The 15,078-nt window shown below is 43.6% G+C and overlaps 1 protein-coding gene across 1 annotated transcript in view; it reads left to right on the top strand.

The window, feature by feature from the left end:
* The window catches only part of STRC (stereocilin), a 293,114-nt gene that overhangs the window by 68,173 nt on the left and 209,863 nt on the right, over positions 1–15,078 (top strand). Inside the window, exon 12 of the mRNA XM_069221443.1 lies at positions 4,456–4,638. Coding sequence (XP_069077544.1) covers positions 4,456–4,638 — 183 coding nt within the window. The remainder of the gene's footprint in view (positions 1–4,455; positions 4,639–15,078) is intronic.

Genomic DNA, 15,078 nt, shown 5'->3' with positions numbered 1-15,078 from the left:
TGATGAGGATCAGGGTAATGTATCAAACTTCCTAGTGAATGATTGTAATCTGGCTATGAAATAGATAGTAGTTTTAAGATGGTTGGGTGTGGAGGGCAGAGAATAGTCATTGCAGAAAAATATACCTAAGTAATGGAAGCCATAACAACTCTGGATTGTTATATATGTCACTTCATATCTAGTATGAGTTCACAAAGCCCACCCTTTCTGTCTCAGAAATAAAAGAGTTGCCGAACGGAGGTAAAGAACACATTAGCCTGAACTGAAATGAAGTTTACACACACATTGCACTTATTGATGGTTCAACTACCAATCTCTTAGCTTCACATTTTTTAACATTCATTTCTGCATTTCAATGTATCTCCACAAAAAGGATTTTAATAAGTCAACTCTAGTCTTTTCTTAATCTAAAAGATGTCGGAAAGTGTCGGGTACCAATTTGTTGATGTTATCCCAACTAAAACATCATATTTTATACAGGTATTTGAATTGAAGCATCCCAAGATGTATTCCTTCACAGTGATAATTTTGCTACGTTTCATTTGTAGTTGTACAGACTATTGTGCAATGATGGAGGAGGTAATGATAAAATCTGTACAGTGTCTTTATAAACACCAGGAAGCACAAAGTAACGTATAAAATGCATGTATTAATTTCAACCACTGATAATTATTAGGGCTGCATTTCAGCCCATCTTTTTGTTTCCCACTATGCTACACTAGACAAAGACAAGCCATCTGCATATTAGATTTGGTCCCACTCTGATAGGACCAGGCTAGGCCAGGTCTCCTCTAGATGGGAAAATGGTCAAACCAAGGCAGGTTTTGGCTTTGTTCGGCTTCATCAGTGAGGTCCAGCTGGAGCCCTATAGCACATTGAGCAGTGCACCCACTTCATGATACAACTACTGTGTGTAAGACTCTTGCTTTGTGAAAAACACCAAGATACCAGACCTTTTAAAGCTGCTGCAGGCAGTACATGCACAACAACCCTGCTTCCATTGGAAAAAAGTTTATGGACTGCAGGGATTCAGGCATCTAACTTACAGGTTGTGTATAGATCATCGTCCTACCTTTATGGCTCGATTGTTCATCCCTGCTGGATTAAAGGAATCAAAATGTAAGAAATCATTAATGAGTTATGAAGGAGTGCCTCAAGGGATAGAAAATGAGGCCATAAACTTTGGAAGGATATCCGGCTACTTCCCGAACAAGAATAATACCCAGCTGGTCTTTAACGAGTGAATACAGCTTGTGTGTGATCATAAAGTACATCATGCTGTTTTCCTAAGAGTAAATATTACAGCTAAAATTGAACAGATAGTTAAATTGAATTTGGTTCCAGTTATACAGCAGACAATCATTTATTTTAGGTGACTGGGCAATCAATGTCCAATGCAATGTCATAAAAATGCTGTCCTTGCTGTGAGTTTTGTATTTTTTTGGGGCTATACCTTTAGAATTTAAAAAATCTAGCACTTTTATTTGGCCATATTGCTAGAGCTAGAAGGGCCCTTAAGTTCATGATGCTGCCTAAGGACAGGAGGGGGCTAGGCTGTACTGAATTTGAGGTATTATCATTGGGTCCTGGCCCTACAATATATGAAGTCTTTAATTGTGGGCAAGACATTGATCTCAATCAATCAAGGTATTTATACAGCGCGCTACTCACCCGTGAGGGTCTCAAGGCGCTGGGGGGAGAGTCACTGCTGCTCGAAGAGCCAGGTCTTGAGATGCCTCTGGAAGGCGAGGTGGTCCTGGGTGGTCCTGAGGTGGGCAGGGAGGGAGTTCCACGTCTTGGCTGCCAGGTAGGAGAAGGATTTCCCCCCGGCGTTGGTTCGGCGGATGCGAGGGACGGCGGCGAGTGCGTGGCTGGTGGACCGAAGTTGACAGGTGGGCGTGTAGAAGGTGAGGCAACGGTTGAGGTATTCGGGGCCCTTGTTGTGGAGGGCTTTGTGTGCGTGGGTGAGGAGCCTGAAGGTGATCCTTTTGTTGACGGGTATCCAGTGCAGGTGTCTCAGGTGGGCGGAGATGTGGTTGTGGCGCGGTACGTTGAGGACGAGGCGTGCAGAGGAGTTTTGTATGTGCTGAAGACGTTTCTGAAGTTTTGCGGTGGTTCCTGCGTATAGGGTGTTTCCGTAGTCCAGGCGGCTTGTGACGAGGGCATGGGTCACAGTTTTTCTGGTGTCGGCGGGGATCCAGCGGAAGATCTTTGGGAGCATGCGAAGTGTGTGGAAGCAAGAAGACGAGACAGCGTTGACTTGCTTGGTCATGGTGAGAAGGGGGTCCAGGATGAATCCGAGGTTGCGTGCGTGGTCTGAGGGGGTCGGTGCGGTGCCCAGGGCCATGGGCCAGCAGGAGTCATCCCAGGCGGACGGGGAGTTTCCGAGGATGAGGAATTCCATCTTGTCTGAGTTCAGCTTCAGACGGCTGAGTTTCATCCATTCTGCGACATCCTTCATTCCATCCTGCAGGTTGGTTTTGGCGGTGGCTGGGTCTTTGGTGAGGGAGAGTATCAGCTGGGTGTCGTTCTCCAGGTGGCAGAGGAAATACACCCTTTTTATGAACTGGTATTGGAAGAGGAGCCTAATGCTTGTTTTTTTAAGAGAGTTGAGCCAAGCTATTACAAAAAAGAGAAGTTGAAGACATTACAGGCCGATTTTAAGATCTGGGCGATGATTAAAAAGAAGATTGAAATTGGGAGATACAATTACTATACTCCTATGTGGAGGTCCCTGCTGCTCCCAATTATTTTCCATGACGAATACTGTAATAGGTGAGAAACTAATGGGGTTGAGAAACTAGGTGACTTTTTTTTTGAGAAATCAGTTAAAGTAATTCGGGGGCCTGCAATTGGAATATGGTCTAGAAAAAAAAGTACTTCTTTAAATATCTTTAGTTTAGGGATTTATTTTATTAAAAAGGGGTGGGGGATTCGCTGGAGTTGAGAAGGAACCATTATTTGAGCAACTACACAATGCTGCAAGCTGCAAGATAGGCCAAATGTATTCATTTTTTAGCAGGTTTATGCCAGATGACCTTGAGAAGCAGTCAGATAATTGGGAGAGAAGGTTGGTGATCGCAGATGGTAGCTTTTTGGAGTCTCTAGAATTATGCCAATCCCTGTTATCACCCATGGGGCTGCAGTCACAGCAATATAAGACTCTATTTAACCTGTACTATACACCGGCCAAACTAGCAAGTTGGAGGAGGAACACAGGGACTAGCTGCCCACAATGTGGGAGTCAGGAGGCAGATCTGGGGCATATGTTTTGTAACCGCCCAGTTCTAGATTCTTTTAAACAAGGGATATCTCATTTTTTGTGGACCGCTGTGCAAACAGATGTAGTTTTATCCCCGCCACTCATGCTTTTGGGTGTACATAAAAATGCAGATGGTCAGTTTTTTTTAATTTATGGTCATGGTGGTAGCCCATATAGCTATTTCTGCGTCTTGGCTCCACCTAGATCCCACTAATATTACCAATGGCTGGTGAAGTTGCTTTCAATATTCCACCTGGAGCGTAGAGTATATCAAAGGAAGGGCAAGAAGGCTAAGAAGAGAGGGGACTCTGCTTTAGGCTACCCAGGAAGATTGGTTGCAAGGGAGGCTCCCCCAGTTTTGAGGTTTTTAATCTACTGGACAGACATACAGGTATTAATCATCATGTTTATCATCACCTCTAAACTAATATGTACCTGGCTTTAAAAGGATAAAAGTGGTGAAATAAATTTTGGCTTGCCAATAGAGCTGTCAGTAATACATTTTGAGATCAAAAATGAAATGATGAATTTTATGTAATGAATCATTTGTGTATATATTTGTAATGAATTGTCCTAGGGATTTTTCTTTTTCTCTTTATCTCTTTCTTTCCATAACTTGTTATTGTTATTTGCTGGAATTAACTCATGCTCCCCTTGTGAAAGAAAATAACAACAAATATAAAAAAGGAAAGAAGATGCTGTCCCATTATTCTACACCTAACTGATTAATCTTGAGATATATAATGCAACAAATATTAGCTTCTAGATTATCCATTAGTTGTATATAGAATGCACTTGGCATTGATGAAATGTTTTTATTTAAGTTTTTGATCATAGTGCACTTTTCTCAGAACTCAGAATGTTTGCTCCACAGCATGAACTGAATGAAACAGTTCATCAATGTTACCCAACTAAACATTCTTGCAATTGAAGGACATATCACACACAGCAGTATTGGTTTCATGCTGCTCAGGCATACTCTGGACACTTTTGTTATGTTTTAGTCTTTTCTCAAATTCATCATTGAAGGAATAATCAGTGCTGTCAAGCAGGTGGATCAGCTAGGCTGAGTCCCTTAGTTACTCTACGACATTGTTCATGTGCTACTTTCTATATTTTTGTCTTTCATCTCCTCCCTCAGGTTTCTTTCTTAACATCCAGAGCCTTTGCCTATTTTGATGTTTTGATTCCAGGTGGCTCATGTCTTAGCTGAGTCTCTGCAAACTGTAAATATTACTGCCATGGACCCAAAGGTGCTTGATTCCTGTGGAGGAATATTTCCTGAGCTGGGCATCAGATTCATAGAGAGACTGCCAGATGGGCAAGTGGATAGGATCCTTCCGAAGCTCCAACCGGCTGACCTGACACCTGCTCAAGTGAGTGCTTGCTTTTCATGTGTCAGCAGCTGTTGAATTCCGTTTCTACTCCTTCCATGCATACTTTAGCTAAGTTTCTTTCTGTCTTCATCCATATCCTCATTTCCTTGTTTTACTTTCACTGACTCTCAAAAGTCCAATTTGAATGCCCTTTTAACATTTTCTTCTCCTCCTTCCTACCAAGCGGTCCTCTTCTTTGTCCCTCTATACCCCTTTCATTTGCTGCCCTATACATGTCCTGTGTGAAGTGCAGCCCATTAAAAGTAGCAGTAACATGAATCCTCTGACAACTGAACTACTACTGTCTTGACCTTACTGACCATGCAGGGATAGGTGAGTTTCATCATTTATATTTGTAAAATAGTATTTTCTGCAGCTAATCTCTCATTTTAGAAACAAACTATACATCATTAATCTAGTTTGACCTAACTGTGCAAATACCTTCAATCTATCTGGAATCTCTGTTGAGGCATGCATTATCCACATACAATGGCATTGACCCTTCATTCTTTGTGAGAGGTTATATAATCCACACATAGTTTCTTTATCAAGCATTGCCCTTATGAATGGCTTGCACTAAAAGCCTTCTTACTACACTATCAGACTCAACAAATTGCAACATTTCCTAACCCACATAACAGGCAGTGCATTTATTATAGAATCATGCAACTCACAGTTTTATTCAACTACATGGTCTTGGGTGGTGTCAACTTTCACTGTTGCAGCACTAGTTCCACTCCTGCCATCACCTTTAACATCGTCCTATAAAAACAAAAATTAAAACTTATTTTTCATGTAGAAGTTATAAAATAGTGCATCATATGATTTTGTGTGTGACTTCAACCTCTCAAATAACCCTGCTAAAAAAAAACAAGAGATATTCTCTAAGCTCATCAATGCACTGTTGTATACCATGTCAGACAACCAACACACTCCAAAGGCCACATTATTGATCTTGCCTTCTCAAATCACCAACAATCCAATGCAAAGCATCCATACCCTTCAAGTAGACTTGCCGCTATGCCATCCCTATCTCTCTGCTCAGCGTTCTACCAAACCAAGGCCAATACAAAAGAGAAGTCCAGATCTTCAGATTCTTCAAAGACTTCAAGTAGACAACCTAATGCTTGAAGTCATCTCTCACCACATCAACTCCCCAGTGGATGCAAACACCCTTCTAAATAACTTCAACAGTTATTTGGGAAGCTATGTGAAAGTCCACTTCCCAATTATAACACACAAGTGAAAGGCAAAGCCTTGAGTATCCTGGTAGTCTTAAGACCTTGCTGAAATTAAATAATTAATTCACAGACAGGAAAGAAAATATTAGAAAGACCTCTTCAGACTGAATGCCATCCATTTCGAAATGTAGAGTACTACACCATCACCAACGTTGGAGCTACCAACAGAAGCAGAATGCTGCTCAAGACTATCCAGCACTGCATCAACCCCCTACCAGACTCACCTATTCCTCACTGCACAGAAAATTGCAATGTAATAAACCTATTCTTAAGTGAAAAAATACAGAAGCTTCAGCAGTGTATTGATGATAACAAGCCAGCTTCTTCTCTTATGCTCACCCCTTACCATAGAATGCCACAATAGTCAGCCTTCAAAGCCCTATTTCTTCCATATCTGGGTAAAATACTGAAGTCCATCAAAGCCACTTTTTATGAAGATGATGCCTTACCATCGTCCTCCATCAAAACTCTCTTTGGGGGTGCTATCTTACCCCAGCTTACCATTGTCAGTGCATCTTTCACTCAAGACATCTCCCAAGAAGCTTTCAAGAAGTGCCAGATTCTCCCACTCCTAAAGGAACCTACACTAGACACGAAAGAGCTTGATAACTAGCGGCCTATCACCCACCTACCATTTATTAGTAAGATCATTGAAAAAGCAGTCTATGTTCAACTCCAAGATTGCATCAAACACACAAAGGTGATGGAAGGAATGCGTGCAATTTGTCCAACTACTGGCCACCTCATTTTACACCTCATATGTAAGTCAGTCTTCAGCCCCCCCGATATAAACAGTCCAGCCCGAACTTGCATGGCAGGTCCTCTTTGAACTGGAACATAAGCAACCCAAGACCAGTGTTGCCCACATTAGGGCTCATCAATCAGTTGTAGCTTTCTTCCAGTGACACAGTGAACTTGGGACCCATGTCATGGTAAACCCTTTTCACTTAGGGCGCCACATCAAACACACAAAAGATGATGGGAGGAATGCTTGCAATTTGTCTAACCACTGACAATAGCTTGAGAAAGCATTACAGCCCATTGTTCTTTTGCCTACCATGGCACCTCAGTTTCGACCCGGCCTTTTGCAAATCAGTCTGGACCCTGCTCCAATAGCCACAGTCCAGCCGGAACTGTCAATTCCTCTCTGAACCAGAACACAAGCAACACAAGACCTGTTTTGCCCTAACTGGGGCTTGTCAGTTGGTTGTAACGAGGCTCCAGTGTAACCATTATCAAGGAAAATGATAAACGTGGTGCCAGTTTGTCTGTATCCTGATCCTCTCATATATAATTACAAATTGGTGTACAGTCGAATTAATGGTTTACCTTGAGAGAAAAGAAAGAATGTTTAGCATTAGCTTAAAAAAGTGATGAGGTGGGTATTCCTCTAAAACATAGGGGGTGATTCAGACCTTGGCGGACGGCGGAGGCCGTCCGCCAAGGTTCCGCCGCCGAATGACCGCACCGCGGTCAAAAGACCGCGGCGGCCATTCAGACATTTCCGCTGGGCCGGCGGGCGCTCTCCAAAAGAGCGCCCGCCGGCCCAGCAGAAATGCCCCTGCAATGAGGACGCCGGCTCAGAATTGAGCCGGCGTAGTTGCAGGGGTGCGACGGGTGCAGTTGCACCCATCGCGTATTTCAGTGTCTGCAAAGCAGACACTGAAATACTTTGCGGGGCCCTCTTACGGGGGCCCCTGCAGTGCCCATGCCATTGGCATGGGCACTGCAGGGGCCCCCAGGGGCCCCGCGGCACCCCCTACCACCATCCTGTTCATGGCGTGTTTCCCGCCATGAACAGGATGGCGGTAGGGGGTGTCTGAATCCCCATGGCGGCGGAGCGCGCTCCGCCGCCATGGAGGATTCAATGGGGCAGCGGTAAACCGGCGGGAGAACGCCGGTTTACCCTTTCTGACCGCAGCTGAACCGCCGCGGTCAGAATGCCCTCGGGAGCACCGCCAGCCTGTTGGCGGTGCTCCCGTGGTCGGTGACCCTGGCGGTCACCGGCCGCCAGGGTCAGAATGACCCCCATAGTTTCTAATTTGTATTTTTATATTCTCTACTATGAATGATGTTGATATAATTAGCTAGCTGTGCTGGGGTTGTAGACTGATGAGCAAGTTGGGATATTATATGTCCATTGAGGAACACCTATTATCTTTTTCATTCCTTGTTTTAGGCACACGTGCTGCTGAAGAAAATCGGTTCACTGGTTAATGTAAGTACTGTCTCTTGTACCCTGTCTTCTATTCATGAGAGACTCATAATTTCCCTAAGCCAGTCCAGTCAACTCTTGGCTTGGAACCACAAGCAAAACTCAATTATTAATCTGTGATGGAATGAATTACCACAGACTTAATTCATTGGCTCTGAGAACAGAGTCTAAAGTGCAGTCAAAAAGTGCAATCAGAATCTTCTATCCAGCCAAGGCATTATTTCAACGATAACGCTCTCCCATCATGTTTTCTGTTAGGATAACACCAATCACACTAATACATGTAATCTTGTTACAAAGAATTAAAAATGCACGTCTTTGACATATTCAGTTCAGTTTCATACATGGTTGACTGAAAGACCTTGGCCCTCATTTGGACCTCAGCGGTCTTTTAGCAAGACCGCCGAGGTACCGCCGTGCTGAAGACTGCCAGTGGAGGCGGTTTTCCACCGAGCGTATCATGACTGCTGGCAGCCCTCCACCCTTTTCCGGATGGAGAGCCGCCAGCAGCCATACTGGCGGTCGACGGGGAAGTGGAGGCTGCTCCACCTCCACCGCCATGTCATCAGAACACCGCCCACCGAATCACGTCCCATGATTCGGCGTGGCGGTGTTCTGGTGACGGGGAGATGGCGGCGGAGCAGCCCCCATGGATCCCGTTACCTCTCAGAGGTTCACCGGACCAGGTAAGGTGATCGTCCGTTAGGGGAGGGGGTAGGAGGTGTTGTGTGTTGTGGGCGTGCATGGGGTGTGCATGTGAGTGTGTAGAGAGGGTGTGTGAGTGTATGTATGCATGCGGGGGGTGTGTTGTGTGTATGGAAAATGTGTGCATGTATGTCTGTGTGTATGAGTGCATGTATGTGTGCGTGTATGTGTAGTTGTGTGTGTGTGCATGTAGGGGGGGGGGTGTCAATGTTGGGGGTGTGGGGATGGGGGTCCTACCACCTTTGGGGAGTGGTAGGGGGGTCGTGGGTTTGGGGGGAGGACTCTGGGGAGGGAGATGGGGTGGGGGGACCCCTATCAGTGCCAGGGAACATATCATTACCACCCTGGCGGTCGGAGTGCAGAAGTGGCGGTTTTGCATGGCGGTCACCGCCATGCTTGTAATTTAATTTTTTTTACCGCCCGCCTGTTTGTGGTGTTACCGCCACTTCTCCACCGACTGCCAGGGTTGTAATGAGGGCCCATGTTCTTACACAGATCATTTAATTGGTGTCCTAGGTGTCTGACAAACTAGAGTCCAGCATTCTTTCTCCATTATTTTAGGAAACACCTCAGTTTTACAATAGCTATTGTGTCATACAAAATACAGTAAATGAAATTAATGTGTTAAGTATGGAAATTATGATCTTGAATGTGCATATTGCAATGGGAACTGCAGGTGAAAAAAACATCACATGAGCATATTGTGGAGTTATTTCTTCAGCAAAATAGATGCATCCTTGGAGGTTTCTTCACAATAAAACTTGCAAACAGACATTTGTAGGAGAATTAAGAAGGTTTATCTGTAAAAACATCGCAAAGGTTGAAATTGTAATAGAAGTTAGAAACCTGAAAACAGCAAAAAACATGTACTTTGCTTATGGCATCGGGGAATTAAAACTTCATATACTCTAGCCGTATATCATCGAGTGTCATAAGATAACCCTACTGTTTAATGGGACTGAAGATGTAGAAAGTCAGAAGGGGCAACATTCTCAAACCGTTTCATAGAGCTAAAGAGAAACACAGGTACCAGGAAATATTATATTAACTCATCGTTTCATGCCACATACCATTATGCAACCTGCATTTCATTCTGGTGAGGAGCTCAAGTGGTTTGAGTTTCTAAAACAGTGGTGCGCCTAGGACTAGAGAACAGGAGCGTCTAAGGGCTTGAATCCAGTCCTGGCATTGGGGCTTGCTGTTCCAGAGTAAACCCTGACAATCTCGAATACAAAAGACTCTCACCTCCTCTGAGTGCCTTTCAGTGAAATTGTCTATCCAATTTTTGGTGTCTACAAAGTTTAGTTGATAATGTGGCTAATTATGACAAAATCAATGTTTTTTTTTTAAATTTGGAATCAAAAATAGGTTCTGTTGGTCACTAGTGGGTGTAAATATAATGAACAAGTAAAAATGTACGCTGACTTGGGAATGGTGCTTACACCCATTTCATTTTGGGTACCGCCTTTGCTAATGTTACTTCAGTAGGTCCATCGCATGGTATTGCATAAAATATTGCTATAGGGGCAATGTATTCAGTGATTGCCGCCTTGCCTGCAATTGGCTCCAAGATAAATATATTGTTGCTAGGGGTTAAATGCCCTGCTCTCTACAACTCCCTAAACCTTGTAGGTTTCGATAAATTGACTTATTTCAGCAAAGGAATACAAAGTAATACGCCCGTGGCCCGTGAAGGAATGCTTAATGTGTTCACACCTTGGGAACGGTTTATGATTTCGCATGATTCTCCTGTGAACTTTATGTATTCCAATTGAAAAGCAAATTGAGGTTCGCCTGAGGTTAAATATTGAGTGCTAATTATGAAGGGTGTCTGAAATAAGCAAAGTTGCCTTTTACCAACTACGTAAACGTTTTTTTGAAAACTTTGCAAACTTTGACATCTCTTCTCGCTTCGCCAACTTTTGCCAAATTTGCAAAAATGGCAGAGTTTGTAACAAAATAGCTGAAGGATCGCTTCAATACTGATTTTTATGGGGGAACAAAACCTAATTTTTAGTCAAGGATATTCAGAACACATTTTCGCAAGAAAATCTTCCATAAAGTATTGTTTGCAGAAAATTTCACCTGTAGGTGAAATTTATGAAACAGAAAGTTGTAAAGTATGTCACGTTCACAAAAACAGAAATAAATTACGCAAGGAGCACAATGACTAGACAATAAGAAGTCTGAAAGGATGTATTCTGTTGTCAGATGCTCCATAGGACTCTCAAAGAGAGTCGGATTCATGGATTCAGGACTTTCTGCAGCAAATGCCCACATATCACAGTGATTCAATAAGCATTATGTTATATTGAAAACCCCCTGCTCTTGTATTATATTATATTGCAAAATGTATATAGTGCTTACTACCCCTATGTGGAGTGCTGAAGTGCTTGCTGTGAGAATGTCATCATTTCCCCTGATCACCCCCTTGACTGATACTGGTAGTTACTGACTCTAACTGTGCCCTGACTCTGCTAACCAGACCCAGGGCCAGTGCTCTGTTAAAGGGGATATGCAAATTTGGCATAATCATAATTAGCTCTGACAGCCTGCCTATACATCCCTATTATGTAATAGGGCATACATGATTAAAGGCCCAGTGAATTTAATGTACTCTAGTGTGCAATGCTGTAGTGCCTCCTGTCATTTTAAAAGATGCCCTGCTTTGCAGGCTGCTTTAAAAGTAAATTCTTTGCAAATTAGACTTTGGAGTTAAAGATATTTCCAAAGTCTTTACTACCGTATTTTTACATATAAGCCACACCTAAGGTCACCCCTATGTACGCCACGAGTAGGGTGCCTTGTAACTTGAGCAGGACATTATAAAAGATGTTTTATATGCTCTGGTGAGGGAAAAACTGCCAATTTCGTTTTCCCCATTGTAGTACAGTAGCTCCATAAACTAACATTGGTAAATGTTATTAAAGTATAACTTTCACTAGAAATGAGCTACAGTTTCCAATCTTGGCTCAAAATGATAGTTAGAATAAATCCAACAATTTGTCACTGTTAGATTTATTATAACTATCACAGAAAAGAAGTTATAGAACTTGCTTTTCTGTTAGGTTGATCTTCTCTGATTGGCCAGCCTCTGCCAGGCTGAGCCAAGCTACCTCAATGAGGTGTGAAGTGGCTTGCATTGAGACAAAGGGACATCTGGTGGGCGGAGATCTGCAAGCTGCAGACCAAAAGGCAGGGAGAGGGCTGGGTAGCCAAACTGGTCTTCAAAGGGAAACTGACACTTAGGACAGGACACAGGCTCACCCCGTCTTCCTGCTACCCCAGCCTGATGGGAGCCTCAGTGATTAGAAGAAGGGTTGGAGAGGGAGTGTTTAGGGAAATAAGCCACACCAGTGGGATGGCTTAGCCAGATCTTAAATCAAGGAGGAATTTCCTCCATCTTGGATTTTGCAAGAATAGTGCTTCCTGGGAGTGATTTGTGCCCCACTTTGCAGGAAGTGGTCACCCCAGTGGGTGAAACCCTGCAACCCATTAGTCAAGGGGTGCCCCCCTGCTTGTCAGCCTAGAAACCCTGGCAAAATATGACAGACTTGCATATCAACTCAGATCACTGCTTGAACTACAAGGAGGAGATGAACTGCCCTGCTGGAACCCTGGTCTGCACCCCAAAGGACTGCACTCTGCATGGCTGCACCTGCTGTAACTACAACTCTAAGGACTTTCTCTGTCTTAAAGAGAGTGATAGAGTGGACACCCTGAAACCAACAGGTTTAAAGAGCTTCACCTGCAATGTCCCCACCAAGGAGAACCCAGCTGACCACCTTCAGCTGGGCTTTTGAGGATTCACCAGGTACATTCTGGGAAGCTTAGACACAACATCTCAAAGCTTCTAGACCCTTGGATTGGTGTTGTGGACCACCGGAGACCCAAAGTAGAACACCTGGAAGGAGAGCCAGAAGTTTGGAGAATATTGGAGAACTGTTGGAAGCGGCTCTTTCTGGGTGGCTGTGGCAGTATCCCAGCAAGGCAATATCTACCACTCCCATCAGGAGTATAACTGTATAACTTGTGCTCACCCTTGGGTAGCTTGGCACTGAGCAGTCAGGCTCATCACAGAGGCAATGTGTAAAGCATTGGCCCAGCACTCCCACAAAAAACACACTGAACGTCCTATATGAGACTTCACATGTGTGGTATGTAAATAAAGATTGTATTCAACACATACATTAATTAACATGATGTGAACCCCGAGAACTTCTGGGCATATATCACATTCGGAAATATTACTAGTAGTACTAGGCTCAAACCCAGATGACATCAGTAGTATGCACACTGGGGAGAGAGCTTACGTTACTCCTCTAGCACCCTTATGCGGTGCGTAACTTATTCAACCCTAGACCCACGATGACAATTATTATAATGCAATACCACACAGTTTAGGTTGCACCCTAGATCACAAAGATATCAGAAATGTGTACCCACAGATAATGACAGCACTTTTAAACAGCACTGTGGGCCAAGGCCACATGGGTAAAACCAATGTCAAACGTAGTATTCTGTTGGCAAGAAATCAATATGTAACCAACACCGCTGGCCGAAGGTAAATCTTTGACCGAGGCCTCCCCCTCAGTGTGTCTGAGCAGGGTTCCATTGTGCTTGGCCTCAAATTGTGACTTGGTCACGGTCAAGCATGACCAGATGTCCCGATTGGCGCTATTGTTTTTTAAGCACTAAACAGCACATTTTGTTTTCTTTCTCCTTTAAAAATCCATATCTCCGGTTCCCTACATTGGATTGTATTCATTTTAGTGTCATTTCAAAGATAACAATATTTCCTATTTTTATAAATTGGTGTTGGACTTTTATGGTGTGTTGTGTCTTACTTATTTAATGTATTGGTATTTTAAATGCTTAACACACCTGTCTCCTCAGTTAAGCCTGCCTGCTCGTTGCCAGCTACCAGAGGTTGAGCAAGGGATTAATTTATTGAGAACCTGAGATGAACCTTTCATTGCAATCGTGGCCTTATTACTAATGGCAGGCCACTACTTATCACTACTAATAACCCTCTTTCCAATATATGGTGGCAGGGGTGAGATGCATACTTGTGTTTAAACTACACCATGCAGTAATTAAGTTTTGATCTTTAAAAATCCTCTAAATTGACTTAGAACAATAATTGATTTTTGAAATTTTTAAATGTGCCTTAAACTGTTTTTGATCCATTTTGAGGTTTTTCTATAATGTTCTGTCTCTTTCTGATTTGCAAAGTGTATTTTGTTGTGAGCCAAAACTAGGAATATCATAGAGCTTGATCTGGCTAAGCTGTCCAAACTCACAGTGGGTGACCTTAGGGTACAGTGTAGGGGCAAGGGGCTACCTACTGCTAATAGGATTAGAAAGCCGGAACTGAAGGGCAGGGGAAGGATAAACCCTCCAATGACCTCCACTATGAAGAGGAGGATGACAACATGTCCATTACTTCCAGGACTAGATTCGTCCTTAGAGCTAGGGGAGGGATGGGAGGCTCCCCCCCAGGGGAACCAGAACTGTCCCTTGAAGAGAGAAAGCTTCAGGCTCAATTGGAAGCCCTGGCCTCAGAGAAGGAGAAACTAGAACTAGAGAAAAACAGGTAGGCAATGGAGGAAGAGAGGAGAAATGGTGGCAGCAATAAAGAGGAAGATACTGAGATGTCCAAGAGTGGTGGGTTTGATCCCAGATTTCCCAAGGGAATAGTGCCAATGTATGTAGAGGGAGACGACATTGATAAATGGCTGACTGCATTTGAAAGGGCCCTTAAGAGGAGAAGGGTCCACTCTAGGTACTGAGGGTCACTCCTGTGGGAACTGATCACAATAGCTGAGAGGACTAGGTTCCTGACCCTATAGGGGGATGAGGCAGAATACTACCCAGACATTAGGAAATTTCTGGTCGGAAACTATGGTCTTACCCCAGAACAATACAAAGTAAAGTTCAGGGACACCCAAAAGTTAAACACACAGTCTTGGGTGGACTTTGTAGCTGTCTCAGTGAAGGCACTAAATGGCTGGATCAAAGGTAACCAAGTGAGTACTTATGAGGGGCTGCATAGTTCAATTCTTAGAGAGCACATCCTGCCTCATTATGTACAAAAGAAATTACATCATTATCTAGTGGACTTAAAGTTGTCTGATCCCAGGGAACTGGGGCGGGGGGGACAGCTGATGAGTGCGTGAGAACCAGTATTTCCAATCAACAACAGGGTGTGATCAAAAGAAAGGAGGGCAGGTCCCCTCCCATGGAAAATCCCAGGGGAAAGATGATAAAAATTCAAAA

Source organism: Pleurodeles waltl, chromosome 3_1 (genome assembly GCF_031143425.1).
Source record: "Pleurodeles waltl isolate 20211129_DDA chromosome 3_1, aPleWal1.hap1.20221129, whole genome shotgun sequence".
Classification (NCBI taxonomy): domain Eukaryota; kingdom Metazoa; phylum Chordata; class Amphibia; order Caudata; family Salamandridae; genus Pleurodeles; species Pleurodeles waltl.
Note: the sequence above shows the minus strand (reverse complement) of the source record. Positions and strands in the feature narration are given on the sequence as shown.